Source organism: Alexandromys fortis, unplaced genomic scaffold (assembly GCF_014885135.2).
Source record: "Alexandromys fortis isolate MF-2015 unplaced genomic scaffold, M_Fortis_MF-2015_v1.1 scaffold_69, whole genome shotgun sequence".
NCBI classification, from domain to species: Eukaryota; Metazoa; Chordata; class Mammalia; order Rodentia; family Cricetidae; genus Alexandromys; species Alexandromys fortis.
In genome coordinates, this window is record NW_026067951.1 from 968,500 (window position 1) to 984,989 (window position 16,490).

The 16,490-nt window shown below is 45.6% G+C and overlaps 2 protein-coding genes across 7 annotated transcripts in view; one reads left to right on the forward strand and one right to left on the reverse strand.

Annotated features, from left to right (window-relative positions):
• Dclre1c (DNA cross-link repair 1C) overlaps window positions 1-16,490 on the forward strand; it is a 31,312-nt gene that overhangs the window by 975 nt on the left and 13,847 nt on the right. Inside the window, exons 2-11 of one of the 5 annotated variants that reach the window (XM_050150533.1) lie at window positions 525-576; window positions 2,636-2,730; window positions 3,558-3,642; window positions 6,883-6,942; window positions 7,947-8,002; window positions 8,539-8,640; window positions 9,120-9,192; window positions 9,545-9,685; window positions 12,592-12,693; window positions 16,278-16,414. In XM_050150533.1, coding sequence (XP_050006490.1) covers window positions 571-576; window positions 2,636-2,730; window positions 3,558-3,642; window positions 6,883-6,942; window positions 7,947-8,002; window positions 8,539-8,640; window positions 9,120-9,192; window positions 9,545-9,685; window positions 12,592-12,693; window positions 16,278-16,414 — 857 coding nt within the window. In that variant the 5' untranslated portion in view covers window positions 525-570. Of the gene's footprint in view, window positions 1-524; window positions 577-2,635; window positions 2,731-3,557; window positions 3,647-6,882; window positions 6,943-7,946; window positions 8,003-8,538; window positions 8,641-9,119; window positions 9,193-9,544; window positions 9,686-12,591; window positions 12,694-16,277; window positions 16,415-16,490 lie in introns of those variants that run through there. The other 4 variants (XM_050150536.1, XM_050150532.1, XM_050150534.1 and 1 more) reach the window with 4 other exon arrangements.
• The window catches only part of Suv39h2 (SUV39H2 histone lysine methyltransferase), a 38,423-nt gene continuing 34,632 nt past the window's right edge, over window positions 12,700-16,490 (reverse strand). For both annotated transcript variants that reach the window (XM_050150544.1, XM_050150541.1), the window contains exon 6: window positions 12,700-13,530. In XM_050150544.1, coding sequence (XP_050006501.1) covers window positions 13,274-13,530 — 257 coding nt within the window. In that variant the 3' untranslated portion in view covers window positions 12,700-13,273. The remainder of the gene's footprint in view (window positions 13,531-16,490) is intronic.

The following is a 16,490-nucleotide window of genomic DNA, read 5'->3' on the forward strand; positions in this document are numbered from 1 at the left end:
TCTTCTTCACAGCCTTTTTTAATTTATTTATTATGTATATAATGTTCTGTCTGCATGTATGCCTGCCCACCAGAAGAGGGCACCAGATCTCATAGATGGTTGTGAGCTACCAGGTGGTTCCTGGGAATTGAACTCAGGACCTCTGGAAGTGCAGCCAGTGCTCTTAACCTCTGAGCCATCTTTCCAGCCCCTCATTTTTCTTCTTATATCACTTTTTTAGGTTATCTGGCAGAGTTCTCATATCCTTGGTGTCGTCAAATCAGTTCACATAGCACTTGCCTGCCTCGGTCTCCTCAGCCATGTGGGGCTTGTTTTCATCTGCTCAGGTGGACAACTTTTAGTGGTTCCTGCTCTGTACTCCAAAACATTGTCCTGTGGGATCAATTTGCTCATAACAGTGAGCCTTATGTTATGTCTCTCAATAGGAAGCTCACAAAGACAGCCCAGCTGTCGTGGGCCGACGAATCCTCTTTTTAAAAAGTGAAACAAAATGTGTTTATGATTTCTGATTATTTTCCTTGTAGATCACATGAAAGGATTGAGGGCTCCTTCCATGAAAAGAAGGCTGGAATGCAGGTAATTGATTTTTGTTACTTATTTGCGTATAAGTAGCCATCTTAACTAAGAGATAGCACCTAGACAGAACAGTACTTCCACCTTAAGGGGTAGCCTGATAAGCCTGTATAAACACTGTCTAGCTTCCCTACCAATAAGAAATCGAACACTACTACCAATATCCCAGGAACCCTGTGTTATCACTGCTGCTCCTTCTCCCAGAACTAATTCCTGTTTTGACCTTTTGTCATGGTGGTTCAACTTTGGTTATTCTTGAATTTTATATAAGTAGAAGACTTGACGTGCTGGTGTAACCCCCACACTGAGGAAACAAGAGGGTTGTGAGTTCAAGGCCAGCCTGGGTTACATAGTAAGAACTTGTCAAAAACAAACAAAAATAAGTAAATAGGATCATATACTCTATAGATTAAAAAATCTTCTTAAACATTTTTCAAAACTTCATTATTTTTGTTTCATGTAAATGCTTGTTTTTGCCTGTGAATATAGTATATATGCATACCACATATGTGCAGTGCCCACAGAAGCCAGAAGGTGCCAGGGTAACAGACATTTGTAGTGGCTCTGTTTGCTTTCATTTTTGTGTGTATGTTTATGTATATGAGTGGTTGTTGGAGAATCCTAGACTAACAGGATGCCCGGCTGCTGTGATGGGCCAGGCATGGTGGAGATTGAGACTGCAGTAGTCCAGGTGGAGCTGTTATCCCCATCAGAACCTCTTGATAACCTTTAATAGGTACTGTTGTTATTCCTGATTTACAGATGAGGATACTAAGAAGCCAAACAGGTTAAATGAGTTGCTCAGTGTCATAGGTCCAGTGAGTGGCAAGACCAGGTTTTTATCCAGGTCTGCCTGATTGTCAGAGCCTACGTATCAGCTATCTATGGCCGTGTAGCATTGCCTTGTAACTGAGTGTTTTAAGATAATACCAGTCTCTCAGTTCCTCTGCATCCGGAATTGTGTCCAGTGGGGATTGCTCCTTTCTGCCTGCCTGGCATCAGGTGGGACTGAAATCTGAAGACTCGAGTGTCTGAAACTTGGAAGGAAGCATGTAACAGCAACAAAGCCTAGAATAGCTGCCTTTCTGAGCTTGCCTGTCTCTGAGAGGCTTCTTTAACCCGGGAGAGCTATGGTGAAGTAGGCTTTTAGTCCAAGCACTCGCGAGGCAGAGGCACAGACAAATCTTTGTGAGTTTGAGGCTAGTCTGGTCTACATAGTAAGTTCCGGGTTAGCCAGGATGACATAGTGAGACCCTGTCAAAATAAACAAAACCAATCTCAAGGGAGAGTCAGGAGGCAGGCATATTGTCTGGAGAGCAAGCTTTAACAGTCTTGCAGTTGCCAGGTGTGGTGACGTGCCTCTGTAATTCCAGCACTGGAGAGGCAGAGGCAGACAGATTCCTGTGAGTTTGAGAGCAGCCTGATCTACATAGTGAGTTTCAGGACAGCCAGTGCTGTTACACAGAGAAAGCCTATCTCAACGTAGATCGTGGCATTAAAACAAAATCTACTTTAAGCAAAGTCAATGTTCCCCCTTTGAAGTGGTTTTTCTCAGGTGTCTCGCCACAGTGACAAGCTGGCTAACGAAGTACCAGTATACCACCACCCATTTCAGACCTGTCATTGAGCAGGAGGAGGGGACATGCAGGGTCCTCCCCTCCCTAAGAAGCCCATCGCTTCTCTTATGTTAAAACCATGTGCTGGTTTTATATTAAAAAAGAATATAGTATTTGTATTTTAAATACAAATACTTTTGTACTAAAACAAAAAGAGTCCTGCAATTACTTCCATCATATTCTGTAGTCAAGGCAGTTACAGAGATCTGCCCATTTCAAAGTGAGGGCTCATAAGCCGCTCCCATTAGGGTGGAAATGTGTGGGTGTGGATAGGTGTGTTCGAGACACAGTCTCACCATGTAGCCCTGGCTTATGTGCCTCAAAGAATGCAAACAGATGGAGTATACAGTGTGTGGAAATATAATTCAGCGTGGAGTGTATTCCTGATCACCAAACTATACCATGACATTTTTAGAATTTCATAGAAATTCGTATCTGTTCACTAGAAATGTAAATACAAGGACCGGAGGTGCTGCTCAGGAGTAGAGCGCGTGACCGGCTACGCAAGGCTCTGGCTTTGCTCTTCAGCACACACAGAAAAGTAGGTTTATATGAAGCAAAAAGCAGAATCCTCTGTTCCCAGCACCCTCTCTGTTTCCTAGAATAACTTAACATTTGGTGGTGTCCTTCCTAGTTATACCTGACCACATACAAGCTTTATTTTTTTTCCTCTTTTCATGATGGGGGCTCATTTGCTAGGCTACACATTAAGCCCCCAGCACATGGTTTCAACAGAAGAGAAGGGATGCGCTTCTTAGGGAGGGGAGGACCCTGCATGGTGATGGGACTGAAATGGGTGATGGTATACCGGTACTTTGTTAGCCAGCTTGTCGCTGTGGTGAGGCGCCTGAGGGAAGATCTACTTTGCTTCCTGGTTTTCGTCTGTGATTGGCTGGCTCCAGAGCTCTTAGGCTCCCAGTGAGGCAGAAATGTGGCAAAAAGACATGGCAGAAGAATGCTGGTCCCTCCTGCCATGAAGCAGAAAGCAAGAGACAGGGAGGACCAGGGATAAGGTCTACCCATCAAGGATGTGTCCCCAGGGACGTCCCCCGTTAGCCCCGCCACCAGTAATGTCATATTGGTTCATGACTCCATCACAGGGTTAATCCGTCAGAGGCCTTCCGTACCTCCAAAGCCCCGCCTCTTTCTGAACACTGTCCTGGACACCAAGCCTTAGCACGTGGGTTTTAGAGGGGCTTTTATAGCCAAATCATGGCAGCCACTGCCCTCACACTTTCCCTGTTAACTGATTGTGATTTACTGGAGAAAGATCATAGCCCGTGAAATGCATTGCTGACCCACTAAAGGGACTTGTTGTGAATTCTGCTCAAACAGCTTTTCTTCCATTCTGTTTTGTTTTGCTTTCAGTTTGAAGGTTTTCCTGTACTGTTCTCCAGTTACCAAGGAGCTGCTGTTAACTAGCACAAAGTACAAATTCTGGGAAAAACGAATTGTAAGTCACTTATAATTTTAAAATTGTAATTTTTGCATAGCACTACTTTGTTGTAGACATGGGGAGTATTTTTAGAGGCATCCTTTTGAAAAACTCTTTGGAATTATTCAAAACTCCTTTCTTCACACATTATAGATTCACCATTAGTTAGAACAGTGGTATTTGCTGTGTAATTTAGCGGTTTAGGAGTCAGCAACTGGTTGTTTCTTGTTCCGCGAGAATGTGCTTTAGGTCTTACACTTGACCTACATGACAAAAAAAGAATGAGATCTAGAATGCATAATTTGAGAGAGAGAGAGAGAGAGAGAGAGAGAGAGAAGGGGGGGATCTCGCTATGTAACTTTAACTGGTCTGGAATCTGCTATATAGTCCAGGCTGACCTCAAACTCAGAGATCCACCTGCCTCTGCCACCTAAGTGCTGGGATTAAATGTATGTGCCACCATGCCTGACCCAGCATGGATAACTCTTATTCTGTAAAAATGAAATGGATCTCCTCCAGAAGGTAGTCAAAAGAAAATTTTATGCTGTACACGTAAATGTAAACACGGCAGACAAAGTCCTGTTGTGAACCTTAGTATCTAAAGGAGGAGCAGAGTTCTCAGTGGAGGTGAGAAACATTAAGAAAGCTCAAAGACAGGCCAATACTAACCTAGATCTAGATAAAGCAAAAGGATAGATTTTAAAAAGAAAGAAGAAACGAAAGGGAAGGAACAGCATAAATCAAACAGAAACCCAAAGTGCCAGTGTAGCGGTTTTCCATCATATGGAGTAGAACTGAAGGCCACAGAAGCCAGCCAAACAAAAGGCCAGAGAACCGAAAGATCCACGGAGGATCATCCGCTGCAGCTCAAGAGGACATGAACATATATGCCGTCAACAAAATACCTCTCGCTCAAAGTGATGCCTGCTGGAATCTGTCATGTCCACTGTAGAGCATGGTGGGGTTGGGGTTAGGATTGCTGTGGAGGGCAGGCTTTAAGTAACTGTCAGACGTCTGCACGAAGGGTAGTGTCTTGTCTGACAGGTGGCAGCTTTCAAGCCCCGGCTCCTCTGTCTTCCCTGCCCCACCCCTGGCATGCCTCTGCCAAAAATGGCCAGATCAAAGCAAGCCCCTGCCAGCTTCTTTACCACAGCAGCCAGGTGCGTAGCTCAGAGGTGGTGCATGCCTAGTGTGTTTGGTCCCCGGTGCTACAAAACAGAACATGAGACAAGAGCCTGTGAGGTGGCTCAGAGGGAAAGGACTTGCCAGCAAGCCTAATGACCCGAGTTTGACCCCGGGACCTCTATGGTAGAAAGGAGAGATCGAACTCTGAGTGAGCTTCTGACCTCTGCGTGTATGCTCACTTTCCCTCTACTCCACAATAATCCCCTAAATGTGAACAATATTTTTAAAAAAGGAAACAAGACAAGAACAACTGTGTACAGACTGAGCCTCCAACAGTCTGTGATAATAAGGAATCCAATGATTCGCAAAGAATGGGATGATGAATAGTTAAGGGGACGGAATTCTGATAACTCAATTTGATCACGACACATACAAACCAGACTATTGTTCTGTACCCAATAAGTCTGTGTGAACGTTATGTTTCAATAAAAACAGCTGCCAACATCTGCTGCCTCTAAAGCCACATCAGCCCCTTTCACCCTGCTTGGGTGCTGCACCCAGAAGATCCCGTGCTAGGAGTAGCCTTTCGTCATGTGTGTCTATCCCCCTGCCCACTGAAGGATGTCAGTGTCCCCTGCAGATGTGTCGCGGCAGCTGAGTGTCCCCTGCAGATGTGTCGCGGCAGCTGAGTGTCCCCTGCAGATGTGTCGCGGCAGCTGAGTGTCCCCTGCAGATGAGTCGCGGCAGCTGAGTGTCCCCTGCAGATGAGTCGCGGCAGCTGAGTGTCCCCTGCAGATGAGTCGCGGCAGCTGAGTGTCCCTTGCCGATGTGTCACAGCAACTGCACTGCTCTCCCTCCGCCTCTAGACCAGGCTGTACCGCTGCCCTTAGTCTGAGGCAGTCAGGAAGTGGGGAAGAAAAGACATAAGCTGGAATTCACAAAGGCATCTAGGGCCCGGGAGGGCAGCCAAGCCATGTCAGCATCTCCTTGCAGCCTCGATTAGTGCTGGCCGCCTGCTTTGGTACTGCGTGAGTTATGGTCACATTGGCCCTTGACTCAGGGGAGTATATAAACCCTGTGAGCCCAGCGCTGGGGCATTGGAGAGAGGAGGATGGCTGCTGCTCACTGGCCAACTGCAGGTTTAGTGAGACCCTGCCTGGAAGAAGGAAAAGGTCATGGAGGAAGACACCTGACGTCAGCCTCTGCTTCCATACGCACATGCATGTTCACAGGAACACATACTCACCAACGAGGTGTCGCTGTTCTGAGGACCAGGATGATCAGAGAAAGAGGGTCACTCCAGGATGTAATGGGGCTCTGAGGCAGCAGGGAGGCTCAGCCTCGATGAACTGAACCTCAAACAGCCACAGAGAAGCATATTTATATCACACCCCTGCAGCTTCATAGTCCTCATCATGTGCACAGTAATACAAAACGTCCAGGACCCTCTTGTGACCAAAGTACTGTAGAGCTCCTTCAGAAACACCTTAAGTCTCTGAAAAACATCACTGACTGAATACAAAGGACGACCTCAGGGCTCAGGTTCACCTAGAAACAATCCCAAGACTGTTCATGCCAGATACAATGGCTGTACGCATTTGTCCCCTACAGGGAAATCTGTCTAGAGCTGGTGCTGCAGCTCAGCGGTGGCGTGCTTAATGTCCCACATCCATGCACACGCAGATAGGAAAAGTGAAGAAAATGAAAGGTCTCCAAAATCTCTTCAAAACAGTCTCCAGCCCAGTGGTTTCATGATGCAGCATGAGCTGATGCTTTTCATCTGTAAATGGGATGTTTTAACATTTGTCCCCAGTTACTGTGTGTGTGTGTGGGTGGGTGGGTGTGTACTGAGTGTGCATATGTGAGATTACTGTATTGCACTGTATTGTGTGTGTGTATGTACTAAGTGTATGTGTGTGTGTACTTAGTATATGTGTTGAGTGTGTGTATATGTGCTCTGTGTGTGTGTGCTGAGCCTGGAGCCTAAGGCCTATACACGCTAAGCAAGTGCTGTAACACTGAGCTATTAAAGGTATTTTTGTTTTGTTATGCCATTTTCTTAAATTACTGATTTTACTGAAATCACAAATGCTTACGTGGAGTCTATAACGTCCTCACTTAATCTCTTTCCAGATAGCAATTGAAATTGAAACTCCTACCCAGATAGCTTTAGTTGACGAGGCATCAGGTGAGGTAACTATACGTATTTTGTATTTTTTCTTTGTGCTAAAATGATTCTTTAACTTTCTCTTTCATTTAGAATGTTCATTTATTCATAAACAATAATTTATGAATGAAGTAAATTTTTAGAAAAACAACCACAACATTTGTGAGTGTTTTGATCCCTATTTGCTGGGGTTCTCTACCCATACTGTAATAATGCTATTATTAACAGAAAAAAGGAGTGGGTGCAGCCCGGTCCCAGCTCATCACATTGTACGTGGCACTGTCCTTTTAAGACAGAGCCTGCTGGGCACCACTGACTCCCCGGCTCTCAAGAGGAGCAGGCAGAGCTCTGTCTGCAATGGTTCACTGCTCAGCAATAATCCCTCAGCCTCCTCTCACAGTACTCATCCTGCAGGCCCCTTTCAACGGGGGTCTCCAGGTTGGGGCTGGGGACACACTGCACAAAAGCCAGGTCACAGACAAGGCATGTAAGAGGCACAGCACAGACAAGTGGTACAGCAAGACCCCAACAAGAGCCTGCCCGGTGCTCAGTGCTGGGCCTGGAGGAAGCATCTGCAGGCGGCAAGGCCAATGTAACATCCCTCCCAGGTCACACTTGCAAAAATTCAGGCTTGCTCTCCTTCCCTTATTCTCTCCCTCTTCCTCCCTCCTTGTCCCCCCTGCTACCCAAACCTGGCTCTACCAGGATGAAATTGATGAAGAATACACCCTATGTTCTAGCATCTAAATGGTCACCTCCTGAGTTCCACACTGCGGAGCCACATATGATGATGTTATAACAGACTACAGAGCAAATACTAACTTGGCTGCCAGAAAACAGGCAAATGCCCCTAGCCCTTGGTGTCATTTAGATTGGGCTTTGCTTTGTTTTAAGGCCTACAGTCTTATTTACTATTAAACAATACATCCATGAAGTACTAGCTCTAAATTTAAGGCTGAAAAGTAAACTTTATCATGATGACTTTTGTACTATTTTTGTACTATTGTTTTCTTTTCTTTTTTTTTTTTAGAAGGAAGAGGTTGTTGTGACTCTCTTACCAGCTGGTCACTGCCCAGGATCAGTTATGTAAGGGGCCCCTCTGTTCCCATTTCTTCTTATATAAGTATGTATTATGTTTGTAGAGATAACTTTTTAGCAATTAAAGGGTAGTATGTGTACAGAGATAGATTTCCTTTTTCTGGCAGTGTCTTTAATCTTTTCTTCAGAATTGAGCTTGGGAAACCGAGATGAAGACCCCATGCAATGTGGCTTTCTTGGTGTACATGCCTTAAATTGGGATTTCCTCTGTGTCTCAGCTCTGTCGTATCACGGAGATGTTTCTCTCTCTGGAATGCAATGATTTGAGTGTATATTTAGGAAGTGCTAGAATATTCCAGGCCATGCCTAGGACAGATTCAGTAATGTTCCCATCCTGTTTGATCATATTTTATCGTATTTATTTTTGCTCCTCATGGGGAAAAGTGCTAGTCACCAGGACTTAGCCCTGCCAAAATTCTAACACTACCTTGTAAGGCATATGTTTGGCAGGAGGCCTTTGCTGCCATTTTAGCTTTCTTAGGACTTTGTTATTTGGAAGTTACTGAGATACATTTATTTTTCAGGTTTTTATTCCAGGGCAGTAATGGAACTGTCTTATACACAGGAGACTTCAGACTGGCAAAAGGAGAAGCTTCTAGAATGGAGCTTCTGCACTCTGGGGGCAGGTAGAGGACCTTCTATAATTCTTGTCTGTGCAGGTTGAATAAGAGTGTGTGTGTGTGTGTGTGTGTGTGTGTGTGTGTGTGTGTGTGTAGGTCAGAGGATAATTTGTGGGAGTGGGTCCCGTTTCACCACATGGGCCCTGGCAATGGAACCCAGGTTGTCAGGCTTGGTGATCGGTGTCTTTACCCACAGAGTCATTTCTCTGCTCCAAAATCTGAACTCGCTCTGTAGACCAGGCTGGCCTTGAACTCACAGAGACCCACCTGCCTCTGCCTCCAGAGTGCTGGGACTACAAGTGTGTGCCAACACCAACTAGCTCATAAATATGTATTTTATTGGATGAATATTGTTCCAGTGGAATTGATGGACAATAGATTTGGAAGTGGAGTGGCACACACTTGAAAATAACTCAGGTTCTACATCATTTTATACACAATTATGTCCCATGAAATAGCTAACAGTATTTTTTTCTTCTTCTCAGAGTAAAAGACATCCAAAGTGTATATTTAGACACCACATTCTGTGACCCAAGGTTTTATCAAATTCCAAGTCGTGTATGTTTGCTGGGGTGACGGGGCTGCCTGGGGTGACGGGGCTGCCTGGGGTGATGGGGCTGCCTGGGGTGATGGGGTTGCCTTGGGTGATGGGACTGCCTGGGGTGACGGGGCTGCCTGGGGTGACGGGGCTGCCTGGGGTGATGGGGCTGCCTGGGGTGATGGGGTTGCCTTGGGTGATGGGGCTGCCTGGGGTGGTGAGCTGGGAATGTAGCCACCTGTCTTGTTGGAATGGCTGGTGTAGGCTATTACAGCAGTTATCCCTTTGGGAAGCAGTTGCCTCTGAATGTTGAAGAGGAGAAAGGTTAATGAGTTCCTTCAAAGTATCTTTTTTCCCCCTTTGGCCATCTAGGAGGAGTGCTTGAGGGGAATTTTGGAGCTGGTTCGGAGCTGGATCACTAGGAGTCCACACCACGCTGTGTGGCTGAACTGTAAAGCAGCTTATGGCTATGAGTATTTGTTCACCAACCTGAGTGAGGAGCTGGGAGTCCAGGTACCTCTCTTTTTTCCTAGCCCCCCTTCCTTGCCTTGCCCCTCCTTATTCCCTTCCCCTACTCCTTTCCCTACTCCTCCCCAAATAACTGAAGATGGGGTGTGGGGGGTTGGAGCATCCTGCCAAAACACAGCTGCCTCTTAGAAGTCACCTCATCTTTATAGGTACATATCCTCATAAAAGGGCTCAAAACATCTCAAAAATATGCCCCAGGGGCAAAGTATTTTTCCCCAAAGTGTGGGTTATAAAATAAATATAGCAGTTGTGACCAGTATCAAAAGTAAATTTGAACCCAGTGATATCCAGTGATACCTGGCTGTATTGCTTGCAGCTTAGGTATTGACAATGAACATTTACTTAACTGGTTGGAAACACATATACATATGAATATGGATTTCTCCTTGATTGTGTGCTGATCAGGTTGCTATGGAAATCGTATTTCCTGCTTTGACTCATGGCCAACAGCACATGAAGAACATTAACTTGGAGCTAGTCAATGGGTCAGTGCTAGGCATGGTGGGAGTTTCCACTTGTCCATTTCGACCACTCTTTCCCAGATGTTTGATGCTGGCCGCTCAGACCCAGGGCAGAAGAGCCTGGGGTATGTGTGGTGGCTGTTGAGCATGCACCTCCTCCTCCAGGGTACTCAAAAGTGTCTGTAACTTTTGTGCCTGAGAGAAGATGGATTTGAGATAATCACTGAACAAAATGAAACATTGGGACCAGGTGGACATTTGTAGTTGTGTGCTATTAAATACAGATCCACCGATGACAAATCTGTGCCCAGGCCCTAACAGTGACCCACAGTGTACTTCAGCACTGTTAAAATGATCTGGTTTTGCTGGGCATGTGACTCAGTGGCAGAGCGCTCACCTGGCATGCACAAGGCCCTGGGTTCTATCTCTAACCTTCACTCTCTATAAATGTCTGTCTCTCCTTTCCAGTTCCCAGGTCTATTTCTGGAAGTTCTTCTAACCAAATATTTTGATGTAAAGACATTAATTATCCATTTTGAGAAAGATTTGGTTTTATCTGGGGTCTAAAATTATGGTAGTGATAATATTCACACGTATGCGCGCGCACACACACTCACACACAGACACACACACACAGACGCACACGCACACACACGCACGCACGCGCACGCACACACGCACGCACACACGCACACACACACACACGCACACACACACACACTCATCTGCGTTACCTGTCCTCTAAATTCTTCTTCATACTCTGTCTCTCTGATGTGCAGTGGTGGCAGTTATTTGGGGTATTTGGGGTAATTCCAGGGGTATGTAAAGAGTGGAAGCCACAGCTCTGAACCCTGGAGGGAGAAGTGGGGGGCAGGGAGGCTTCAGGGAGAAGCTTTTGATGGTGGCCCCAGAGTTTCCTTACATCCCTTTGGCAGAGATCAGGAGTTTACAAAGAAAAAGTGGTGAGGTTTCCAACTCGGTGCCTCAGGGACGATCTGCGGCTGCCTTCCTGGTCACCGCTATTCCGATTCTCTCCCACGGTTCACTCTAGCCCTCCCCCTCCTCCTCAGAGAGCCTGAATGGCACGTTCACTGTTTTCTTTCATCTTTCCTGGGAGAAAGGGTTGCATTGCCCAGGTCTGTCTGAAACTCACGCTGTAGCCAGACTGGCTTCTAACTCATGATCCTCCTGCCTCAGTCTTCTGAGTGCTGCGATAATAGAAGCATCACCATACTGACTTCCGTTTTCTCTGTGTGTCTGTGTCTGTGCAGTGCATGGGTCTGATTCTGTGTTTAAAGACAGTCTCTCATTGGCTCTGTGCAGTGCATGGCTCTGATTCTGTGTTTAAAGACAGTCTCTCATTGGCCTGGAACCCAGTAGGTGGACTGGCTAGAGGTATGCCCCAGGGATCCTCCTGTCCCACCTCCCAATTGGGATCACAAGCTCAGGCCACCATAGCCAGATTTTTTGCATGGTTTTGGGGACCAAACTTAGTTCCTTATGCTTGCAAATCAATGTTTCCTGACTGCCCCCTCAACCCGATCTCTTATCTTTCCTTCCGATGCTCATAAGTAAATCAGCTCTAAGTCCAACAGGCCAATCGGGTAAGCAGTTGTGCCTAAGTTCTTTCTGCACCCTGCCTTAGCAGCAGCCAGCACAGTAATTGACATTATTTCTGTGTGTTTGTTAGTCTCACACCAACATGAGAGTGTTACAGTTTTAATTTTGTTTCATGATCCTAATAACAGTTTAGGCACTAATATCATCTGCTTTGAAAGACCCAGAAGACAAGCTTGGAGTAAAAGTGACATAATTGGTTTTAATACTTTAAACTGTTACTAGCCTTAAATTTCTCCAGGTCAGCCACATTTGAGTATTTGTTTTTCTGGATCTTTCTCTCCTCTTTGCCGTGTGAAGTTCTATGTGGCAGGACAATCTGGGTCCTGCTTTTTTTCCCCCCACACCAGCTGTCCTGTGTGGCCTGTCGTGTGCCATTAAAGTGGTAACATGCATGCCACACAGAACATGTTACAGTTGCTTCTCTCCCTCCTCTAAGTGGGTTCTAGAGATGGAACTCAGGGCCACAGCTTCTTTAGCCCACACTTGCCCCCAGTGAGCCATCTCACCAGCCCAGTGGGAGCTTCTTGGTTGTCTTTGTTGGCTTTGGCGTCTGCTGTAGTGCTAGAGTTTAGAATTGTTTGACATCCTGGAGATGCATATTCAATAGGAACCAAATGATTCTTGAAGGACAGTATTAGCAGTATCAGCTGCAATCTATGGGATGTGTCCTTTGCCTAGGGACACCACAGCCCAGAACGAGACTGCAAGAGAAAAGATTCATCCACTAACTGGACAGTGTCCTCTGGAATGTGTGTCCTCTTAGGACTGCATTTCAAACAATGTGCTTCTTCTACCTGCTCTTATACACAGGTTCATGTGGACAAGATGGATATGTTTAGAAACATGCCTGATATCCTCCACCATCTCACCATGGACCGAAACACCCAAATCCATGCCTGCCGCCACCCAAAGGTACTGAGAAACATCTGTCCTGTTCTTTGTGGGACCTGAGAGATTGAGATCAAGAAGGCAGCTCAGAAATTCCCTTTCGGAACTCTTCACGATCCTAAGCCGTTAGCTGGAGGTCGTGCAGTTATACATACCTATATTCCATGAGCACGTGCCTCATAATGAGGAACACACACAGATTCTTAAATTCGTACAGAAAATGGCTCCTTCTACATGAAGATGGAGATTTATTTGTAATGAAGTTATTAATCTGTGCTAGCTGTAATTTAAGCAAATATTAATTCTTTGAAAAATGCATGCAATCAATTTTGGTCATATTTGTCCCCTCTACTCTTCCCAGATCCACCCACTTCTCCCTGTTCATCCACCTGCGTGTGCTCTGTTGTTTTTGTCAGTTTTAATAACCCGTAGAGTTCAGTTTGTGCTGCCCATATTTTCCTGGGTGTGGGGCCATCCACTGGACACAGCTGACCTGCCAGAAGCCACACCCTTAAAGAAAACTGACTCCCCGTCTTCCGGAAGGCATCATCTGTCCATAGCTCCTCAGGAGCAGGGTCTGCTCGGGAACTTTCCCGCTCTGTGTTCATGTGTGCAGCAGTTCTGCCATGGCTAGAAGACAGTTTGGCTCCTGTCCCCAGAACCTCTGGCTCTTCTGTCTTTCTGTGCCCACTTCCACCATGGCCCCTGAGCTTCGGGGGTGGCGATGTGTTAGAGACGTCTCGTGGCTGGGCACCACCCACACACTCACTCCCTGCATTTCGGCCAGCTGTGAGTTTTTGTGTCCGCCACCGTCCACTGCACACAGAAACTTCTCTGATGAGGTCTGAGAGCCGCACTGGTCTGTGGATAGAGAGATACAATGTGGAGGCCAGGGTGATACTATGTCGAGCTTATAATTTAAGTAAACATGTTCACAGTGCATTGCTACTTGTTTCTGAGACTTAAGACAGGTGTATGCTTGAAAACTATAATTTTCGGGCTGAAGAGATGGCTCAGAGGTTAAGAGCACTGATTGTTCTTCCAGAGGTTCTGAGTTCAAGTCCCAGCAACCACATGATGGCTCACAGCCATCTGTAATGAGATCTGGTGCCCTCTTCTGGCCTGCAGGGGCACATGCAGGTAGAATGCTGTATACATAATTAAATAAATCTTTTTTTAAAAAACTGTAATTTTCTTCTACTCACTTAAATATCTAGGTATAACCTCCTTCCAACTCTGAAGGCGATACCATAGTGGTGGAAGCCCAAGGAAGCGCCTCAGGTGTCTTTGCTGCTCACTGTCACAGTTTTTCTTTGTACTTCTACTGTGAACCCTTGAGTTACCAGCCTTCCATTTTGAGTTTGCCTTTGACGTTTGATGTGGGAGTGTCATATATCAATCTGTTGATTTCATTGGTTAAGCAATAAAGGAACTCCTTGGCCCTGATAGGTTAAAAAATAGGTGGGAGGAGTAAACAGGAGGAAGAGGAAGTGAGGTCAGACTCTGCTCTGCTCCTGGAGAGACCCGACAGCTCTGCTCTCTGGAGCAGAGACTCCATACTCAGCTCTCCCGGGTAGACTCGACAGCTCTGCTCTCTGGAGCAGAGACACCAGGCTCTGCTCTCCCAGGCAACTCCAACCCAGGATGGACATAGGTTAGAATCTTCCCGATAAGCGCACCTTGGGGTGCTTACACACATCACTAGAAATGGGCTAGTCCAGGTGCGAGAATTAGCCTGTAAGGGCTAGAGTTCATGGGCCAAGCAGTTCTTAAATGAATACAGTTTGTGTGTTGTTATTTTGGGCATAAGCTAGCCAGGCGGCTGGGGTGTTGGGGACGCAGCCCCGCCGCCGCTCTTATTTCAACAGACGTTTGTTTTCCTTTGATAATACACCTTTTCCCTGCACTTCCTTATATCTATAAAATATATATTTTTTAAAAATAAATCTTTATTTATCTATTTATTATATACACAGATGCCAGAAGAGGGCACCAGATCTCATTACAGATGGTTGTGAGCCACCATGTGGTTGCTGGGAATTGAACTCAGGATCTCTGGAAGAACAGCCAGTGCTCTTAACCTCTGAGCCATCTCTCCAACCCTATACAATATGTTTTTAGTTACATTTGCTCTTCATATTCTCTGTTCCCCCTCCCCCTGATTTCCATCCTTTTCCCAACTAAAATGTCTTTTTTTTTTTTTTTTTTTTTTTTTTTTTTTTNGTGAGACAGGGTTTCTCTGTGTAACACCCCTAGCTGTCCTGGAACTAACTTTTATAGATCAGGCTGATCTCGAACTCACAGTTCATCCATCTGCTTCTGCCTCCTGAGTACTGGGATTAAAGGCATGCGCCACCATTGCCCAGCTTCAACTACTGTCTTTGACATTTAATTAAGACAACAGAGTCAGGTGGTGGTGGCGCACGCCTTTAATCTCAGCACTCTGGAGGCAGAGGCAGGCGGATTTCTGTGAATTTGAGGCCAGCCTAGTTTACAGAGTGAGTTCCAGGACTGACTCTATAGCTACTGAGAAACTGTCTTGAAAAAAAAAAATGACAGTTGAATTAGTTACCTTCAAATACAATTATGTGCCTGGTCACAATTTTCCCCTAAAATTTGAGCTCTCTGAGCATAGAACCCTCAGTAACATAAATATATATGTAGACCACTGTTGCAGAACATAATAGCACTGCTTCATGTGCCCAAACCCTTAAGAACTATGCATGAAAATACGTTTTCTCATCAACAACATGTAATGTTCTAATAGAAGCCTTTGCAAGAGAACTGCACATTAACTCCATGCCTAGGAGTTCTTACTGCTCCTTCAGAGGACCTGCGTTTGGTTCCCAGCTCACAACTGCCTGTAAATCCAACTCCAGGGATCTAATGCCCTCTTTTGGCTTCCTTGGACACCCCATATATATATGTACACACACATATACACACACATGCACACACACACACACACAGAGACAAAAAGAATTTTTTTTTTCAGTAAGAAAGCTGCATGTTAGAAACTATTCCTGGCGATAGGTAGCCACACAGTCTAACTCATGACTATAACTGGCGATAGGTAGGCTACATAGTCTAACTCTCGTCATTTATTTAATCATACGCAGCTACCCATCCAGTAGACTCTTGGATGGCGAAAAGAATGTAATAATAAACCGGGAGGTCTGCCGCTGCGCCCTGATTCGGGCTGTTGTAGCATGGACTAGGCTCAGACTTGCCATCTTCCTGCTTGTTCCCCAGTCAGCATAGGCCACCTCCACAGCCCAAAGAGTAGCTTGCTTTTGATTTTCTTGAGAGTCTTCACTGTAGATAGGGCTAGGCTGCTGGAGTCCAGGCTGGGCTCAAGCTCATGATCTTCCAGCCATGTGGCACCTCACTAAGCCAAGGAGTCCTCTTTGTAAGTACAAACCTACTTTCCAGCATTATTGGAACACCCAGGTTATTTATTCTAAAATAACCCGTTTCCTCCCTTGCGTCTGCAGTTTCTTCATATCCAAAAACTCACCTGCAGTTGCTTTTGAATGCCAGTCTACAATAGCCTTGTTGAAAATATGTAGCTAGGATTTAAAACAAATGTGTTTCTGTTTTGTTTTCAGGCAGAGGAGTATTTTCAATGGAATAAGTTACCCTGTGGGATTACTTCCAAAAACAAAACTGCGCTCCATACCATCAGCATCAAACCATCCACCATGTGGTTTGGAGAGAGAACCAGAAAAACCAACGTGATAGTGAGGTAAGGGATCGATGGCCTGGTCTTCAGAAACCCAGAGGGGAAGTGTTGTGTTTAATGAAGTTTAAACTCAGATCAG